At 39.6% G+C, this 16,395-nt stretch overlaps 1 protein-coding gene across 1 annotated transcript; it reads left to right on the top strand.

Annotated features, from left to right (window-relative positions):
* The first annotated feature begins 1,968 nt into the window (after positions 1–1,968).
* On the top strand, positions 1,969–6,104 carry LOC120580646 (uncharacterized). The gene is made up of 4 exons (XM_039834682.1): positions 1,969–3,667; positions 3,948–5,455; positions 5,564–5,746; positions 6,051–6,104. Exons 1-4 carry the CDS (start codon positions 1,969–1,971, stop codon positions 6,102–6,104), a joined length of 3,444 nt encoding a protein of 1,147 aa, XP_039690616.1.
* Positions 6,105–16,395: the final 10,291 nt, after the last annotated feature.

Below are 16,395 nucleotides of genomic sequence, written 5' to 3'. Positions count from 1 at the left end.
CATGGTGCCACCGATAGCACCAGTTCAATCTGCACCTAAGTCTTTTGCAGCAGCTCTAATGGGAGTCACTTCAACTAATGACGCGCCCTTTCCCTCACCTTGTATTAAGGGGGATGCCTTGAGCATCAAAATATGTCAGGAGGAATACCGTAAGGGTTTAGATGATTGCAAACATGCACTAAGGGCTCGTTTGACCCTTAGTTAAGGTGATAAACCGTACTCGACACGAGATTTAAGCTCTAAACTTGGAAAAATATGGAAGACAATGGCTGGTTGGAAAATGGTACCTCTTGGTAAGGGGTATTATGATTTTCTCTTTGAATCCGCGGATGATTATAGGAAAATAAGGGGGGTAGGTACAATTAACCTCAAGCCGGGTTTGCTACGATTCTCTCAGTGGACTAAAGATTTCAAATATCAGACGCAGAAGCAGACACATGTATCACTTTGGATACGTTTGGTCGAGCTACCACAAGAGTATTGGAGGGAGAGAATGTTGAAGGAAATTGCTAGTGCGGTTGGGACTCCAATTGATATTGATGGACCAACTCGAAACCGTACTTTTGGGCATTATGCTAGAATTCTTGTCGACATTGACCTTTCCAAGCGCATTTATGATGAAATTCTTGTCGAAAGAGAGGGTTTTGCCTTCAAAGTGGATGTGCAATATGACAGGCTTCCTTTATTTTGTTACCACTGTTATTCAATTGGACATAATGTCTCATCATGTCGTTGGTTACACCCACAACCACCGAAGGACAAGAACGATCGTGGGAAACAACTTGTTGTTGACGAGGCAGCCCCTAAAAATCCTCCTCGGCACACCAAAAAGCTCAATGATGCAGGTGCTTCAGCTTCAGCCACTGGTACAAATGGGACTTCTCAGAGTGTACCCGTCTTAGCTTCAGCCTCTGCTTCTCAGAGTGTACCGGTCTCTACATCTACACTCACATCTTCAGTCTCAGCGGCACTCACATTACCGGTTACGGCCCCTTTACTTTCGGAGCTGGTCGTTGCAACAACTGGGGCTTTTGATAGGTCTAATAACTTCAACATTCCACTACATAATGTGTTTGATTTAATTTCTCCTAGAGGGATGCCAATTACTGTGCCCGTGCTTGAGCTTGTTTCCCCGGAAGCACACGTAGACGTGCAACCTATAGAAGTGACGAAGTTGACTCAGATATCGAGGGAGGAGTTGGAGAACCCCTTGGTAACTGCGGAGACGGAATCGCATCTAGATAGTGTGGAACACAATCATATGAGTCCGAGGGAGCTGTTGGAGAGTCCTGAGGAGTCTAATGTGCGTGTTACACACTCATCCCCTCCTAGGCGTGAGGACATACAGCCTAACGGGGTGGAACGGACAACTCAGACGTCGTTGGCGAATGCCGCAACTGATGAGGTTTCTGAACCACTTCAGGATGGTGTGGAGCAAAATCATGTGAGCCCGCGGCAGCTGGAGGAGAGTCCCAAGGGTGCTCGTGAGATTGTTCCAAGGCCATCCAATGTTGAGCATGTTGACATGCAAGAGGATCCTGTCATAGCAACACAGAACACTGTTGTGCAGATAAATACAGAGATGGAGGGCCCTACGGCCATGACAACTATGGAACTTGAGGTTGTTGGTATGCAAAGGCAGGAGGTTCACCCTAGTAAAAATATACAGCATGGTCTAGAGCTTTGGGAAAGAGTTCGGGAGTATGATGCACGTTCAGCGGTGGAAGCAGCTAAATCATCTAATATTTCCCTACCTGTTCTTACACGCAATCAAAAACAGAAAATTAAGGTGCAACGGGCACTTTCAAAGCAGCCTCCCAAATCCCGTGTGCGGGGTGACAACAATTCCATTGATCAATGAATATTCTCTTCTGGAATGTTCGAGGTATTGGTAATTCTGACACTCGAACTACTTTAAAAAATTTATGTTTATCCCACAAACCCTCTCTAATTTTTGTGGCGGAACCAATGGTTAATTTTGCTCAAATTCCTGCTTGGTATTGGCATTCCATAGGCGTATCTAAATATTGCATTAATAATAGAGGTCCTCTTTTTCCGAATTTATGGGCTCTTTGGGGAAATGAATTAATTGCAACTGTGATTTTTGTGTCTGATCAATGCATCGCTTTGGAGATTTCTTGTTATCAGTCTTCTGTTTATATTGCTGCCATTTATGCTAGTACATACTATGTGAAGCGTCGTCAGCTTTGGGCTGATCTCACTTATTTGCAAGGCTGTTTTCAGGGGCCGTGGCTTTATATGGGCGACTTCAATGCTATTTTAGGCGCTCATGAGAAAAGGGGCAGGCGCCCTCCTCCTCCTTTATCATGTGAAGACTTTTTAAACTGGACAAATGCTAATATTCTTAATCACTTGCCGACTCTGGGTACTTTTTACACATGGACTAATGGTAGGTTTGGTGATGAAAATGTTGCTCTTCGTCTTGACAGGGCGGTTTGTAATGAAGAATGGATCAATTTTTGGCGTAGTTCTAATTGTGCAGATTTAGTCCGTCATCAATCTGACCATCATCCTATTTTGCTTTCTCTTATTTATTCCACGGTGATGCATGCATCTCCATTTAAATTTTTCAAAGCATGGATCTCTCATGACGGTTGTAGGCAGCTGGTGTCTGACACTTGGTCGAAGGGTGTTCACGGTCAAGGAATGGCTCGGTTACAGTCTAACTTAAATAATGTCAAAAATGCTTTCAAAATATGGAATCGTACAATTTTTTGTGATGTGGATAGACAAGTGAAGCTTGCTATGGATGAAGTGAATCGCATCCAACATTTAATTGATTCTGAAGGTTTTACTGACAATCTTTATTTACAGGATTTAGAGGCTCAATTGTCTTTGACAAAAGCTTTAAATGTTCAGGAAGAATTATGGAAAGAAAAAGCGAGACACCATCAGTTTCTTAGTGGTGACCACAACACTGCCTATTTCCATAAGGTCTCCAAAATTCGAGCAGCGACAAAATCTATTTCTCTTTTACAGGATGGTGATAATGTCATAACTGATCCCACTGCTATAGAGTTGCATATTCTTTCTTATTTTCAGGAAATCTTTAGCATGGATAACAATTGTGCTCATAATACTATGGTGGATGAAACCATTCCTTCCCTAGTGTCTGTAGAGGATAATAATATGTTGTTGCGTACTCCTTCTCATGATGAAATTAGGGAGGCGGTTTTTGCTCTTAATGCTGATGGTGCACCGGGTCCGGATGGGTTTGGAGGACATTTCTTTCAAACTTTTTGGGACATTGTTGGTCTTGATGTGGTTCATTCTGTTCATGAATTTTTCCTAGGTGGTGAGCTGCCCCCTAACATTAATTCTAATATGATTGTGTTGATTCCAAAAATTCCAGGTCCTAAGGCTATGGGTAATTACAGACCTATTGCACTGGCAAACTTTAAGTTTAAAATTGTTACTAAAATTCTGGCAGATAGACTTGCTAGCATTACTTCTCGGATTATTTCTATTGAGCAACCGGGTTTCGTCTATGACCGTAACATTTCTGAGTGTATTATTATTGCATCTGAGGCAATCAATTCCCTAGAAAAAAGACAGTATGGGGGGAATATCGCTCTCAAGGTCGACATTTCCAAGGCTTTTGACACTTTAGATTGGAATTTTTTGATCATGGTGCTGCATAATTTCGGTTTCTCCCCTATTTTCATTAATTGGTTCTTGCTATTTTACAATCTGTACGCTTGTCTATTTTGGTGAATGGAAAGGCAGTTGTTTTTTTTCTTGCTCCTATGGGGTGCGTCAAGGGGATCCTCTATCTCCCCTTTTATTTTGTCTAGCAGAGGAGGTCCTTAGTCGTGCTATATCAGCTTCAGCAGCAAGGGGACGAATTGTTCCTATGTCCGTTTGTCGTGGGACTGTGTTGCTAACCCATGTATTATACGCTGATGATATTATGATTTTTTGTACAGGGTTGAAGAGCAATATTCGGGAGCTTCTTAGTATTTTTCATAGATACTCCGCGGTCTCAGGACAAATAATAAATAATGCAAAGAGTCATTTCTTCACAGGAGCTATGAATGGTTCTCGGACACACATGATTGCTACTATGTTAGGCTTCTCTTTGGGAGCAGTTCCTTTTCAATACCTTGGCTGTCCCATCTTTCAAGGTAAACCAAAGGTAACTCACTTTCGCATAATTACGGACAGAATAAAAAGCAAATTAGCTACTTGGAAGGGACGCATTCTTTCAATTATGGGCAGGGTGCAGCTTGTAAAATCTGTAATTTATGGCATGCTTCTCTACTCTTTCCATGTATATCTTTGGCCTAAAAGGCTGCTCCGGCTTCTTGATTCATGGATAAAAAAATTTATTTGGAGTGGAGATGTTCTAATGAAAAAAGTTTGCACGGTTTCGTGGAAAGTCCTGTGTAGGCCGTGGGATGAAGGTGGGTTAGACATCAAACATACGTGCTTGATTAACGAGGCTTTAATTCTGAAATTATCTTGGGATTTAATTGCACGGGAAACACAGTGGTCTAATTTATTCAAAAGAAGATATTTCTCAAACGGTCAGCCCTCCATGCGCTATTTTAAATCCTCGGTTTGGTCGGGTATTAAACTTCATATTGGCACGGTTATGAGCAATTCTTTGTGGATTGTGGGAAATGGAAACAATATTCATTTTTGGACTGATAATTGGCTAGGTGTTCCTCTTGTGGAGTTGATGAATATTAATGTTGATTTTCACGGACATATGAAAGGTATGGTGTCGGAAGTTATTGTTAATGGAACCTGGAACATACCTGCAGTTATTTCAGATTTTGGGGACATTAAAGAGAGCCTAGATGCTGTCGTCATATCTCGTACGCAACTCAGGGATGTGCTGGTTTGGAAGCACTCTTTGGATGGAGCCTTGAATTCGAAGATTTCTAGCTCTTTCATGCGTCCTCCATCACAGGTTCGGCCTTGGGCAGCCTCCATCTGGCGGGCTGCTATCCCTCCTTCGCACTCGTTCATTTTTTGGATACTTTTCCACAGGAAGATGCCAACAGATGAAAATCTTCGAACTCGTAGCTGCATTGTTGTCTCTGTTTGCATTGCCTCTCGGCTTTGGGCATGGATTGGGGGGAAACTCAATTGTGTTATTGACTCCTCCTCTGTAGGAACTCTTCTTGAGTGTCCGCCAACTAGGTGTTCCTCCCAAGTGTCGGATATCTTCCTTGCGGCAATTTTACACACTATTCATACTATCTGGTGGGCTAGGAATGCAGTGAGATTTTCAGATTTGAATCCAACTATTCATGCAACCAAAATACGTATTCATTCCTTTATTGCTTTGTCTGGTAATTTTTCAAAGGGTAAATGCTTGCTGTTAGACTTCGCTTTCCTGGATTCTTTTGCAGTTTCTCCTAATTGTCATAGTGTGAAGGACATTATTTTGGTGTTATGGAAAGCTCCTTCCTCGCCTTGGTTGAAGGTAAATACGGATGGTTCTGTTATTGGTGGGCATGCGGCCTGTGGAGGGCTGTTTCGTGATAGTTGAGGAACCTTTCGCGGTGCTTTTTATTGTAACATTGGTATACAGACTGTTTTTTATGCAGAAGTTTTTGGCATCATTCTGGCTATTGAGTATGCAGCTCAAAAAGGATGGCGACATATTTGGCTTGAGAGTGACTCCACCAGTGCTCTTCTAATTTTTTCGAAGCCGTCTCTAGTTCCTATTTTGTTATGGAATCGTTGGCATAATGATCAGGTTCTTGGAGTTCAGGTAATCTCCTCTCATATTTTCGTGAAGGAAACAATTGCGCAGATAAGCTAGCATCTATGGGCATGACATAACTGATGTTGTTTGGTTGGACACTCTTCCTACGAGTGTCAGTCTTGATTTCTTTAGAGATAGATGTGGTCTTCCGAACTACAGATTTCCTTGATTTGTTCTTGGTGGACTTTGTTTGTCTTTATTTTTCTTTGTTTCCTTTTTTCTGTTTCTTTTGAGGGTTTTGGTCTAGTCCCCCCTCTTTTGTAATTATTTTTTCCCCTTTTTTAATAAAATTTTTCGTGTGGTGGCATAGGATGGAGGTGTCTCGGGGTGCCAACCTAGTTGGGATGTCGATGATGCCGCTTGATGTTTGTCCACTCTCCTTGCTTATCAAAAAAAAAAAAAATAATACTACAATAAACCATATAATAAAATATAACACACCACATAATCAACAATAATTATTTAAAATCATATAAAAGACTCTAAATAAATCATAAATAAATAAAATAACGACTAGGCGTTACAACTCTCCCCAACTTAGAGAGTTTCGTCCTCGAAATATTACCTCAAGCAAACAACTCATGATAAGACTCCCGCATCTTACTCTCAAGCTCCCAAGTCAAACTTTCACCAGTTACACCTCCCCAAACAACCTTCACTAGAGGTATATCTGATGAGTCATTTATTACCTATTTCTAGATATTATTTAATTAGATTTTAGTTTATTTTATATTAATATTATTTCCTTTTTAAGATAGTTTACTACAAATTGCATTTTATTATATTTCAAGAATGAATATTGGATGGATTGAGTCTTGGAGCAAAAGAAAGGGACTTGGAGCTGATTCGGTACGAAAATACAAAGATTGGAAGACAAAATATGTCTCCCCTAAAGTCAGAAGCTTGGCACGGCCCGTGCTAGCATTGGCACGGCCCGTGCTAGCATTGGCACGGCCATGCCACCCTCCAGAGTGTCTTTTGCTGCTTTTGCTTAGATTTTAAGCTACTCTATTTTTAGCCCGAATGTAATTGCTTAGATTTTAAGTCAAATGTATGTTATAAATAGAGTAGCCATCCATCACAAATATTCATCTTTTCTTGGAATGCAATATGTGACAATTGTCTTTCTAATAAAAGTTCATTTACTTTCTTGTTATTTACTTTTATGCTTTCTCTCTTCTTCTCCTTGTCTACGATGAACGTTAGTGAGTAGACTTCTCTTGTCTTGGGATTGTTGGATAAGTCTAATGACATAATCCTAATCAAACCAAGCTTTAAACCTTAATCTTATGTAACCCTAATTCCTTATCTAAATTCACCGCTTTAACATGGATCAACCATTATCAAACTGTGGAAACGAAAGTGGAGGGTTTGATAATTGTTTATCCATCATCTCAAATATCAATTCATAAAACGAAAGTGGAGCTTTGATATTCGAACAAGTGAATTTAGACAAGGATTGCAAAGGCAGCGAAATAGTCTTTGCAGTCTTTGAGACATATAGTTTCGATCTTCAAGGGTACTAATAATGATCAAGTCAGCGAAATAGGCTTGGTTGTTAGAGCAACCAAAATCTAATAGTAATCAAGTCAGCGAAATAGGCTTGGTTGCTAGAGGAACAAAAGAGAAACTGTCTTGAGAAATTAGGTCTAACATAAGGTTATAAGTTTAATAGTTTGGTTTGTGAAGGACTTGTCATTAGGATGAACCAATAATCCCAAGGCTTTTATCTTTTCTTTTATTATTTACTTTTAATTAAAAACCCAAAAATTTCTACCTTATATATCTTCAGTCTAATCATTATCTAAAGTTAATTGAATTCATAACTCCCTGTCGGAACGATACTCTTTTATTACTACACCGGTAGGACCGTGCACTTGCGGTTTTATCCCATCAATATCCTTGCCTCTTAACTTCTTCACCTCACGGTCTTCGATTCTCAACTGTAAGGTTGTCTCTAACCTACACATCATCTCTCGGAATGACATGCGAAGGATCCGCTACATACTTCCGAAGTTGCGACACATGAAACATATCATGCAAATTCGAAAGATGTGGTGGCAAACCCACTCTGTATGCCACTGTTCCAACCCTCTCAGATATCTGATACGGACCAATAAACTTTGGAGTCAACTTCTTAGACTTCAACGCACATCCTACACCAGTCATAGGTGTAACTCTCAGAAACACATGATCTCCCTCTTGAAACTCAAGGGCCTTCCTACGCTTGTCATGGTAACTCTTCTATCGACTCTGCGACGCTTTCATCTTTTCTCTTATCATCTTGACTTTCTCTGTAGTCTGATGAACCAAATCTGTTCCCAACACTACACTTTCTCCCGACTCAAACCAACATAATGGAGTCTTGTACCTCCGACCATACAAAGCTTCGAACGGTGCCATACCAATACTCGAATGGTAACTGTTGTTGTACGTGAACTCTATCAACGGTAGGTGAGTATCCCAAGCTCCACGTTGCTCAAGTGCACACATTCTCAGCAAATCCTCTAACGACTGAATCGTTCTCTCTGACTGACCATCTGTTTGCGGATGATAAGCCGAACTCAACCTCAACTTAGAACCCAAGGCATCTTGCAAACTCTTCCAAAATCTTGAAGTGAACCTCGGATCTCTATCCGACACAATACTCGATGGAACTCCATGGAACTTCACAATATTATGAATGTAAATCTCCGCCAACTGAGCTACCGGAAAACTAATATTGATCGGAATAAAGTGTGTCGACTTCGTCAACCTATAGACAACAACCCAAATGGCATCATGCCCTCTCGGAGTATTGAGTAAACTCGTCACAAAATCCATGGAAATGTTGTCCCACTTCCACTCTGGCACATCTAACGGTGTCAACAACCCTTCAGGCTTCTGATGCTCAACCTTAGACTTTTGACAAGTCGAACATGCATAAACAAACTGAGCAACATCATGTTTCAACCCAGACCACCAAAACAATTTCTTCAAATCATGATACATCTTTGTAGCTCCCGGATGAATACTAAAGCTACTTTTGTGGCTTTCTTCCAAACTCAACTTTTTCAACTCATCACTATCAGGAATGCAAATTCTTCCTCTGAACCTCAACACACCCTGATCACCAACCTTGAAGTCACTATATTTAGTTTGATTACTAGCAACCATTAAATCGACAAACTTGACATCAACTTGTTGTGCTTCTCTGATACTGTTCAAGAAATCACTATTGATCTTCAACATACCCAACTGTACACTCTGAGGTGACAACTCATAAACAAGACTCAAGTCTCTAAACTTCTCTAGCAACTCAAACTCCTTTACCATTGTAACGCCCTAGTCGTTATTTTATTTATTTATGATTTATTTAGAGTCTTTTGTATGATTTTAAATAATTATTGTTGATTATGTGGTGTGTTATATTTTATTATATGGTTTATTGTAGTAATAAGTAGAATAAGTGGGAATTATTATTATTTGGAGTTTTGGGGGTTATATTTTAATTAGTATAATTGAGTGGGAGTTAAGAGAAATAATTGGGGAGTTAAGAAAAGGGGAGAAGTCAGAAAACTGTTTTTACGTACAACAGAGCTTTTGGGAGAAAAAGGGAGAAGAGCCAAGTAGAGCCAAGAGAACCAGATTTTTCTAGAATTGTTCATCTGAATTAAGGTAAGGGTGAGGTTTACTTCAGTAGTGTAGATTTTTAATTCTGATTTTGGTTTAACAGGTTTATGGTAGAAATTGGGGATTTTGGGTTTAAGTTGAATTCTTTGGTTTTTTGGGTGAATTGAGTGTAGGAATCACTGGTTTTATGTTAGAAATAGGTTCTGATTGCATACAGCATTTCATTTCATATCTGTAAACTGATTTGGGGAGTGAAATTGAGGAAATTGGGATTTTTGGGAAAAACCTGCATTCTGCCCGTACCGATGTTCATCGCTCGCCCCGACGAGTAGCCTGTCTCGCCTCGCGAGTGAGCAATCTTCATAGCTCGCCTCACGAGCAGAACCACTCGCCATGGCGAGTTAGTGAGTGAGAACCGTGATTTTCAGATTGTTGTTATAAGGTGTAATTTGGTTAGTTTTGAGTGCCTGAATGATTTTAGAGAGGACTGGGACAATTTTTAGATTAAAAAGATGAATAGGGAGCTTAAAAATGCGGATTTAGTGAGAAAAATGTCAAAACTCCCGAGAGCACCCTTTTTCTCATTCGCCTCGTACTCGCCACGGCGAGTAACCTTTTTCCTAAGCTCGCCATAGCGAGCAGATGCACTCGCGAGGCGAGTTGCCCAGTACCTGAAGTTGTTTGTTCATTAATTGAATAATGATGAATGAACTTGATGTATGAGCATGATTATGATTAATGGTGTATTTTCTGGGATTGTTGGATTGATTATGATGATTTGTTGATGACTGTGATGTATGTTTATATCTAATTAAATCATACATGTTGTTAAATTATTGGGTTGTAAGTCATATATATATATATATGCATTGTTGAGTTGTATGTAGATAGACACAAGTGGAGTCCATTGCATAATCATATAAAGTGGGAGGGCTCATGCCCTGGAACGCCTCGTCGTTCAAAAGCGGGAGGGCTCATGCCCTGGAACACCCTGTTGTTCAAATTGGTGAGGGCTTATGCCCTGAAGAATGCTTTAACCATTCAAAATTCGGTGAGGGCTTCTGCCCTGTAAATTGGTACCACATGAATGTGCATAGTCGCATTGTCGAGGAGTCTTAGCAGTGTTGTCAAGTAGTTGCATGAGTCGTTGTTGTTGGTTGAAATTACCACTTATTGATGATGTTGTTAATTATGAAATATATATGTATATTGAATAATTATTATTATGTTAGGGTGTTAGATTCAATTGATGAATTTTATATCTATTATTATTGTTGTGAATCTCACCCCTTCTGCTTGGAATTGTTGCCCTTCCTATAGGTAACTTGCAGGTGATCTTGAGTAGTAGATGCTGGCTCAAGTGTCTAGCGCTCTGATACGTAACGGGATGGGGATTACTTGTTTATTTTCATTCCTTATGTATCAAATTTTGAAAACATGTCGTGGAGCCTTTTATTGTCATTTGAAACAATATTGATGAATAATTATGTTGAGGTCTTTGTGTAACGCCCACTTTTATTTAATTGATTATTTAATTGAGTCTAGACGAGTTATATTATATTTATATAATATATGTGTGATTTATGATGATTTAGATGATTTACGATGATTTAGATGATTTACGTGATGTGATGATTTTTATGAGGAGATGAGACTTATTTTGTTGATTAATAAAATAAGATTTGAAAATAAAATAACATATTTAGTTAGGGGCTGTTTTGAGATTTTAGAGAGTTTTGGGGGAGAAAGAGAGATAAGATAAGATATTAGGAAGAGATATAAAAAGGGAAGACCTATGTTTTTTGAAAAGTTAGTACGTACGACTGTTTTTGGAGAAAAGGGAGAAAAAGCCAAGAGAAGGGAGAACACCTAGGAAAGCTGCGATTTTCATCTATAAGGTAAGGGTGAGACTAACTCTGCAATTTTATTAATCATGTAATCCATCCGGTTGTAATTAGCAAGAAATAGGATTGAATTGGAGAAGTCGAGAATCAGGTCAAATTGTCAGAATTGATGATTAAACGGTAAAAATTGGTTAGATTGATGTAGAAACTGTCCTTTGACCTTAGATTATGAATAAGATGAATTCTGGAATTGAAATTAGGCTTAAAACCTTGTGAATTGATGAATTTTCGTAGAAAACTGCATTCTGCCCAAGCCTATATTCATCGCTCGCCCTCGCGAACGATGATCCTCGCCTCGCGAGGGATAAAGTTCATCGCTCGCCACGCGAGCCATTTCCCTTCGCCTCGCGAGTTGCAAGTCGTAGCTCGCCACAGCGAACAACCTTACACGCCATAGCGAGCATGGCCAGAGAGCATGTTGAATTCTGTACTTTTGACTTTTGAGTTGAACCTTAGATGTTTTTGAGTGCCTAAAGATGTTTATTAAAGATTAAATGATAACTTAGAATGAGAATGAACCTGCTTTAGCTTAGAACAACTTTAGTTGGGAATCTGGCTTGTACTCGCCATGGCGAGCAGATGCTCTCGCCTCGCGAGCACTTACAGAAGTATATTAATACTCAATAACGATGGGGGCTCATGCCCTGTATTGGTACCACATGCATATAAGAGGTCTAAGTTGCATTGTCGCATAGTCGAGTCGTATGATGAAAGATGTTAAGATGTTATGTGAATTACGATGCTTTAATGAAGTGATGACTTGATATATTATTATCTATGATGCTATGATGTTTAAGATGCTTACGTTGAAGATTTATGATGTTAATTACGATTGTTGAATTATATTGATTAATATTATTGTTTTGTGAAATCTCACCCCTTCTGCTTGGAAATGTTGCTCTTCGTATGAGTAACTTGCAGGTAATCAAGAGTAGGTTGTTGTTTGTGCTGTCGTGAGTGGCCTTGCCTCACTGAGTCTTAGGTTGCTCTGATACGTAACAGGAGGGGATCTTTAATGGCTATTTCTCTTTCCTTTACGTATATGATATGTTTTTCATGTTGTTTAACTGAATTTTTGAGATGACATTTATGAGGCCTGCGTGCCAAGACTTTATTAATGATGATGAACTTATCCGCTGCGAGTTTTGAAATAACTATGTTGAAAGATAATTTGTTAATTATCTCATTTATGATTTTAAGAAGTGTAATATTTCGTTTCATGATGTTTTACTCTGATAATTGAAATGAAATTTTTATATTGGGAAAACGGGGTGTTACAATTGGTATCAGAGCCGACCTCTCCCAGTACGGTGTGGTTCAGGGACGAACCAAGCAGAAGCTGGTGGGCATGTAACACCGAAGGCTGATGAGGGCGGAGAGTGGTCGCCGGTGCACAAGGCACGACAATGAGCGGCTCCTGGTAGCTTCTAGAGGAACCGAATCACACCGGAATGAGAGGGTTCCTGAGGTTGTGCAGGTATGGGACTGCATGGTTGAAGGAAGGCTTATAAGAATTGTTTGGTACTACATATATCAACAAGATGCATCTTCTTTTCGGTAGCTCATTCCATAAGAACTCCAAAGTTAAGTGTGCTTGACTTGGAGCAATTTTGGGATGGGTGACCTACTGGGAAGTTTCCCGGTAAGCGTGCGAGTGAGGACAAAATGTAACACCCCGTTTTCCCAATATGAAAATTTCTTCAACAATTATCAGAGTAAACAACATAAACAAACGGGATATCACATTTAACATAATCCAATAACAGTTAAATAAAAATTTAACCAAATAACTTAAACGTTGCAGCAGAAATTATTTCATAATCCATAAAACGTTTTGGCACGTAGGCCCCATCAAAATATTTCAACAGTCAATCAATAACATTATAAAAATAACATAATAGTCACGTAAGAGAATGAAGCATGCATAACAAACACCCATCCCGTTACGTATCAAAGCAACATAGACGACACAGTGAGGCAAGGCCACTCACAAACAGCAACTGCACACTAAGCACGATCACCTGCAAGTTACTCATACGAAGAGCAACATTTTCAAGCAGAAGGGGTGAGATTTCATAACACAATAACATTAATCAATGTAATTTCAAATCATAATCAACATCTTAATCATTCTTAATCAACATAGCATCTTTGATAAACATTTATCGCATAATCACAACTTCAATCTTTATCAATAGCATAAACAACCTTAAACTCGACAAATGCGACAATGCAACTTAGACTCTTATATGCATGTGGTACCAATCGTTATCATAAGTATTAATATACTTTCATCGTGTGGAGGACAAAGCTCCTAAACGTGCGGAGGACAAAGCTCCTAATCATGGTGAGGACAAAGCTCAATGAATGCTAATGCATGGACTTTAACAACAAACCACCTTAATCAACTTATCACTTATACTTCCAATAATTTGGAGTTCATCATCAACTTATTCATAATCATGCAACTTAGTTAAATAACAATTGCAGCATAATCAAATCACATCAAGTTAAATAACAAATCATTCTCAATAGTTTCTTGATCATTCAACAACAATTCAAGTAAGTATAATTCAATCCATAATTCACTTCATAATCATTTGACAATTCATAAAGCTTCACAGTTCATAATAATTATCTTTAATAGGTCACACTATGTACCTAAAGTTCCTTTCTAACCAATCCAAACAACTCAGGTCTCACAATCCACTAAAACACTCAATTCTGGAAGTGCTCGCGAGGCGAGAGCATCTGCTCGCCATGGCGAGTACAAGCCAGCTTCCCAACTAAGGTTGTTCCAGGTTCAATCTCATTCCAAATCATTCCTTAATCAATAGTAGGCACCTAAAGGTACTCAAAGGCATCTAAGGTTCAACTCAAAAGTCAAAAACTCAGAAAATGTCAAGCACTCTGGTCAAGCTCGCTATGGCGAGTAGGGTTGTTTGCCATGGTGAGCTACACCAAGTAACTCGCAAGGCGAAAGGTTAAGGCTCGCGTGGCGAGCGATGAAGTTCATCCCTCGCGAGGCGAGAATCATAGCTCGCTATGGCGAGCGATGAATTTTGGCTCTGACAGATTGCACTTTCTACACGAAAATCATCATCTAACAAGGTTCTAAGCTTAGTTTCAATCCCAGAATTCATCCTTAATATATTCTAAGGCTATAGGACGGTTTCTACATCAATCTAACTCAATTTTACCGTTTGATCATCAATTTTAGGGATTTGACCTAATTCCAAAAGTTTTCTAATTCAATCCTAACTTTGTCAATTAATTATCAGAATTACAACAATTAACATTACTGATTTATTAGTCTCACCCTTACCTTGTATGAAGAAAATCGCAGCCCTCCTCTTGGTTGTCTCTTCTCTTGGCTTTTTCTCCCTTTTTCTCCAAAAACGTACGTACAATACTGTTTTTCTAAAACTAGGTCTATCTCTTATATACCTCTTCCTAATATCTTATCTTATCTCACTTTCTTCCCCAAAGCTCTCTAAAATCTCAAAATAGCCCTCAACTAAATATTTTTATTTTCTTCTCAAATCTTAATTTATTTAACAATAAAATAAGTCTTATAATCTTATCAAATCATCAAAACACATCAATTATCGAAATCAACTTAAATCATCTTAAATCAACAAAACTCACACATATATTATAAAAATATAATATAATCGCCTAAACTCGATTAAATAAATAATTAAACGAAAGTGGGTGTTACACAAAACACGCTGAAAAGACTCGTGTTGGTTTGTGGGGTCAGTCGACAATCTTGAAAGCAGTCTGGGATGTTAGAATTGGTATCAGAGCAGGTCGGTCCGTCCGGCCAATTAGAAGAGTCGTGTCGAGTCTTAGTAATATTTGTATTACTATCTTATGTTGTTGTTACCTGTTGTGTAGAATCTCATAAATGACTGGAAGAAACGATGTTGCGTTAGCTGCTGCACTACAGGCCGTAGCACAAGCTGTGGGGCAACAGCCTAATGCAAATGCTGGTGCGAATGCTGAGTCGAGGATGCTGGAAACCTTCATGAGGAATCATCCTCCTACTTTCAAGGGAAGATATGACCCTGATGGAGCCCAGACGTGGCTTAAGGAGATTGAGAGAGTTTTCCATGTGATGCAGTGCACCGAAGTTCAGAAGGTGCGTTTTGGTACTCATCAGCTGGCTGAGGAAGCTGATGATTGGTGGATTAGCCTTCTACCTACGTTGGAGCAAGACGGTGCTGTTGTGACTTGGGCTGTGTTTAGGAGGGAGTTCCTAAACAGATACTTTCCGGAAGATGTTCACGGGAAGAAAGAGATAGAATTCCTTGAACTGAAGCAAGGAAACATGTCCGTGACTGAGTATGCTGCCAAGTTTGTGGAGTTGGCAAAGTTTTGCCCGCACTACACCCCTGAGGCTGCTGAGTTCTCAAAGTGCATCAAGTTTGAGAATGGGTTACGTGCTGAGATCAAGAGGGCAATTGGTTACCAGAAGATCAGAGTTTTCGCTGAGCTGGTGAGCGGTTGTAGGATCTATGAGGAGGATACTAAGAGGCTCATTACAAGGTTGTGAATGAGCGGAAGACTAAGGGCCAGCAGAGTCGCCCTAAGCCCTATAGTGCCCCTGCTGATAAGGGCAAACAGAGAATGGTCGAGGATAGACGGCCGAGGAAGAAAGATGTTTCTGCTGAGATTGTCTGTTTTAATTGTGGCGAGAAAGGCCACAAGAGCAATGCTTGTCCGGGAGAGGTAAAGAGATGTTTTCAGATGTGGTAAGAAGGGTCATGCAATAGCTGAGTAGAAACATAATGACATTGTGTGCTTCAATTGTAATGAAGAAGGTCACATTGGTTCTCAGTGTAAGCAGCCTAAGAAGGTGCCGACTACTGGTAGGGTTTTCGTGCTACTCAGACCGAGAATGAGGATCGCTTGATCAGAGGAACATGTTATATTAATAATACTCCTTTAGTTGCTATTATTGATACTGGTGCTACGCATTGTTTTATTGCTTTCGATTGTGCTTCTACTTTGGGTCTTGCTATGTCTGATATGAATGGAGAGATGGTTGTCGAAACTCCAGCTAAGGGTTCGGTGACTACTTCTCTCGTATGTTTGAGATGTCCTTTGTCTATGTTTGGTCGTGATTTTGAGATG

The sequence above is a fragment of the Medicago truncatula genome, chromosome 5, assembly GCF_003473485.1.
Source record: "Medicago truncatula cultivar Jemalong A17 chromosome 5, MtrunA17r5.0-ANR, whole genome shotgun sequence".
NCBI lineage: Eukaryota > Viridiplantae > Streptophyta > Magnoliopsida > Fabales > Fabaceae > Medicago > Medicago truncatula.
The sequence above is the reverse complement of the archived record's forward strand: the minus strand, read 5'-3'. Positions and strand labels throughout refer to the sequence as shown.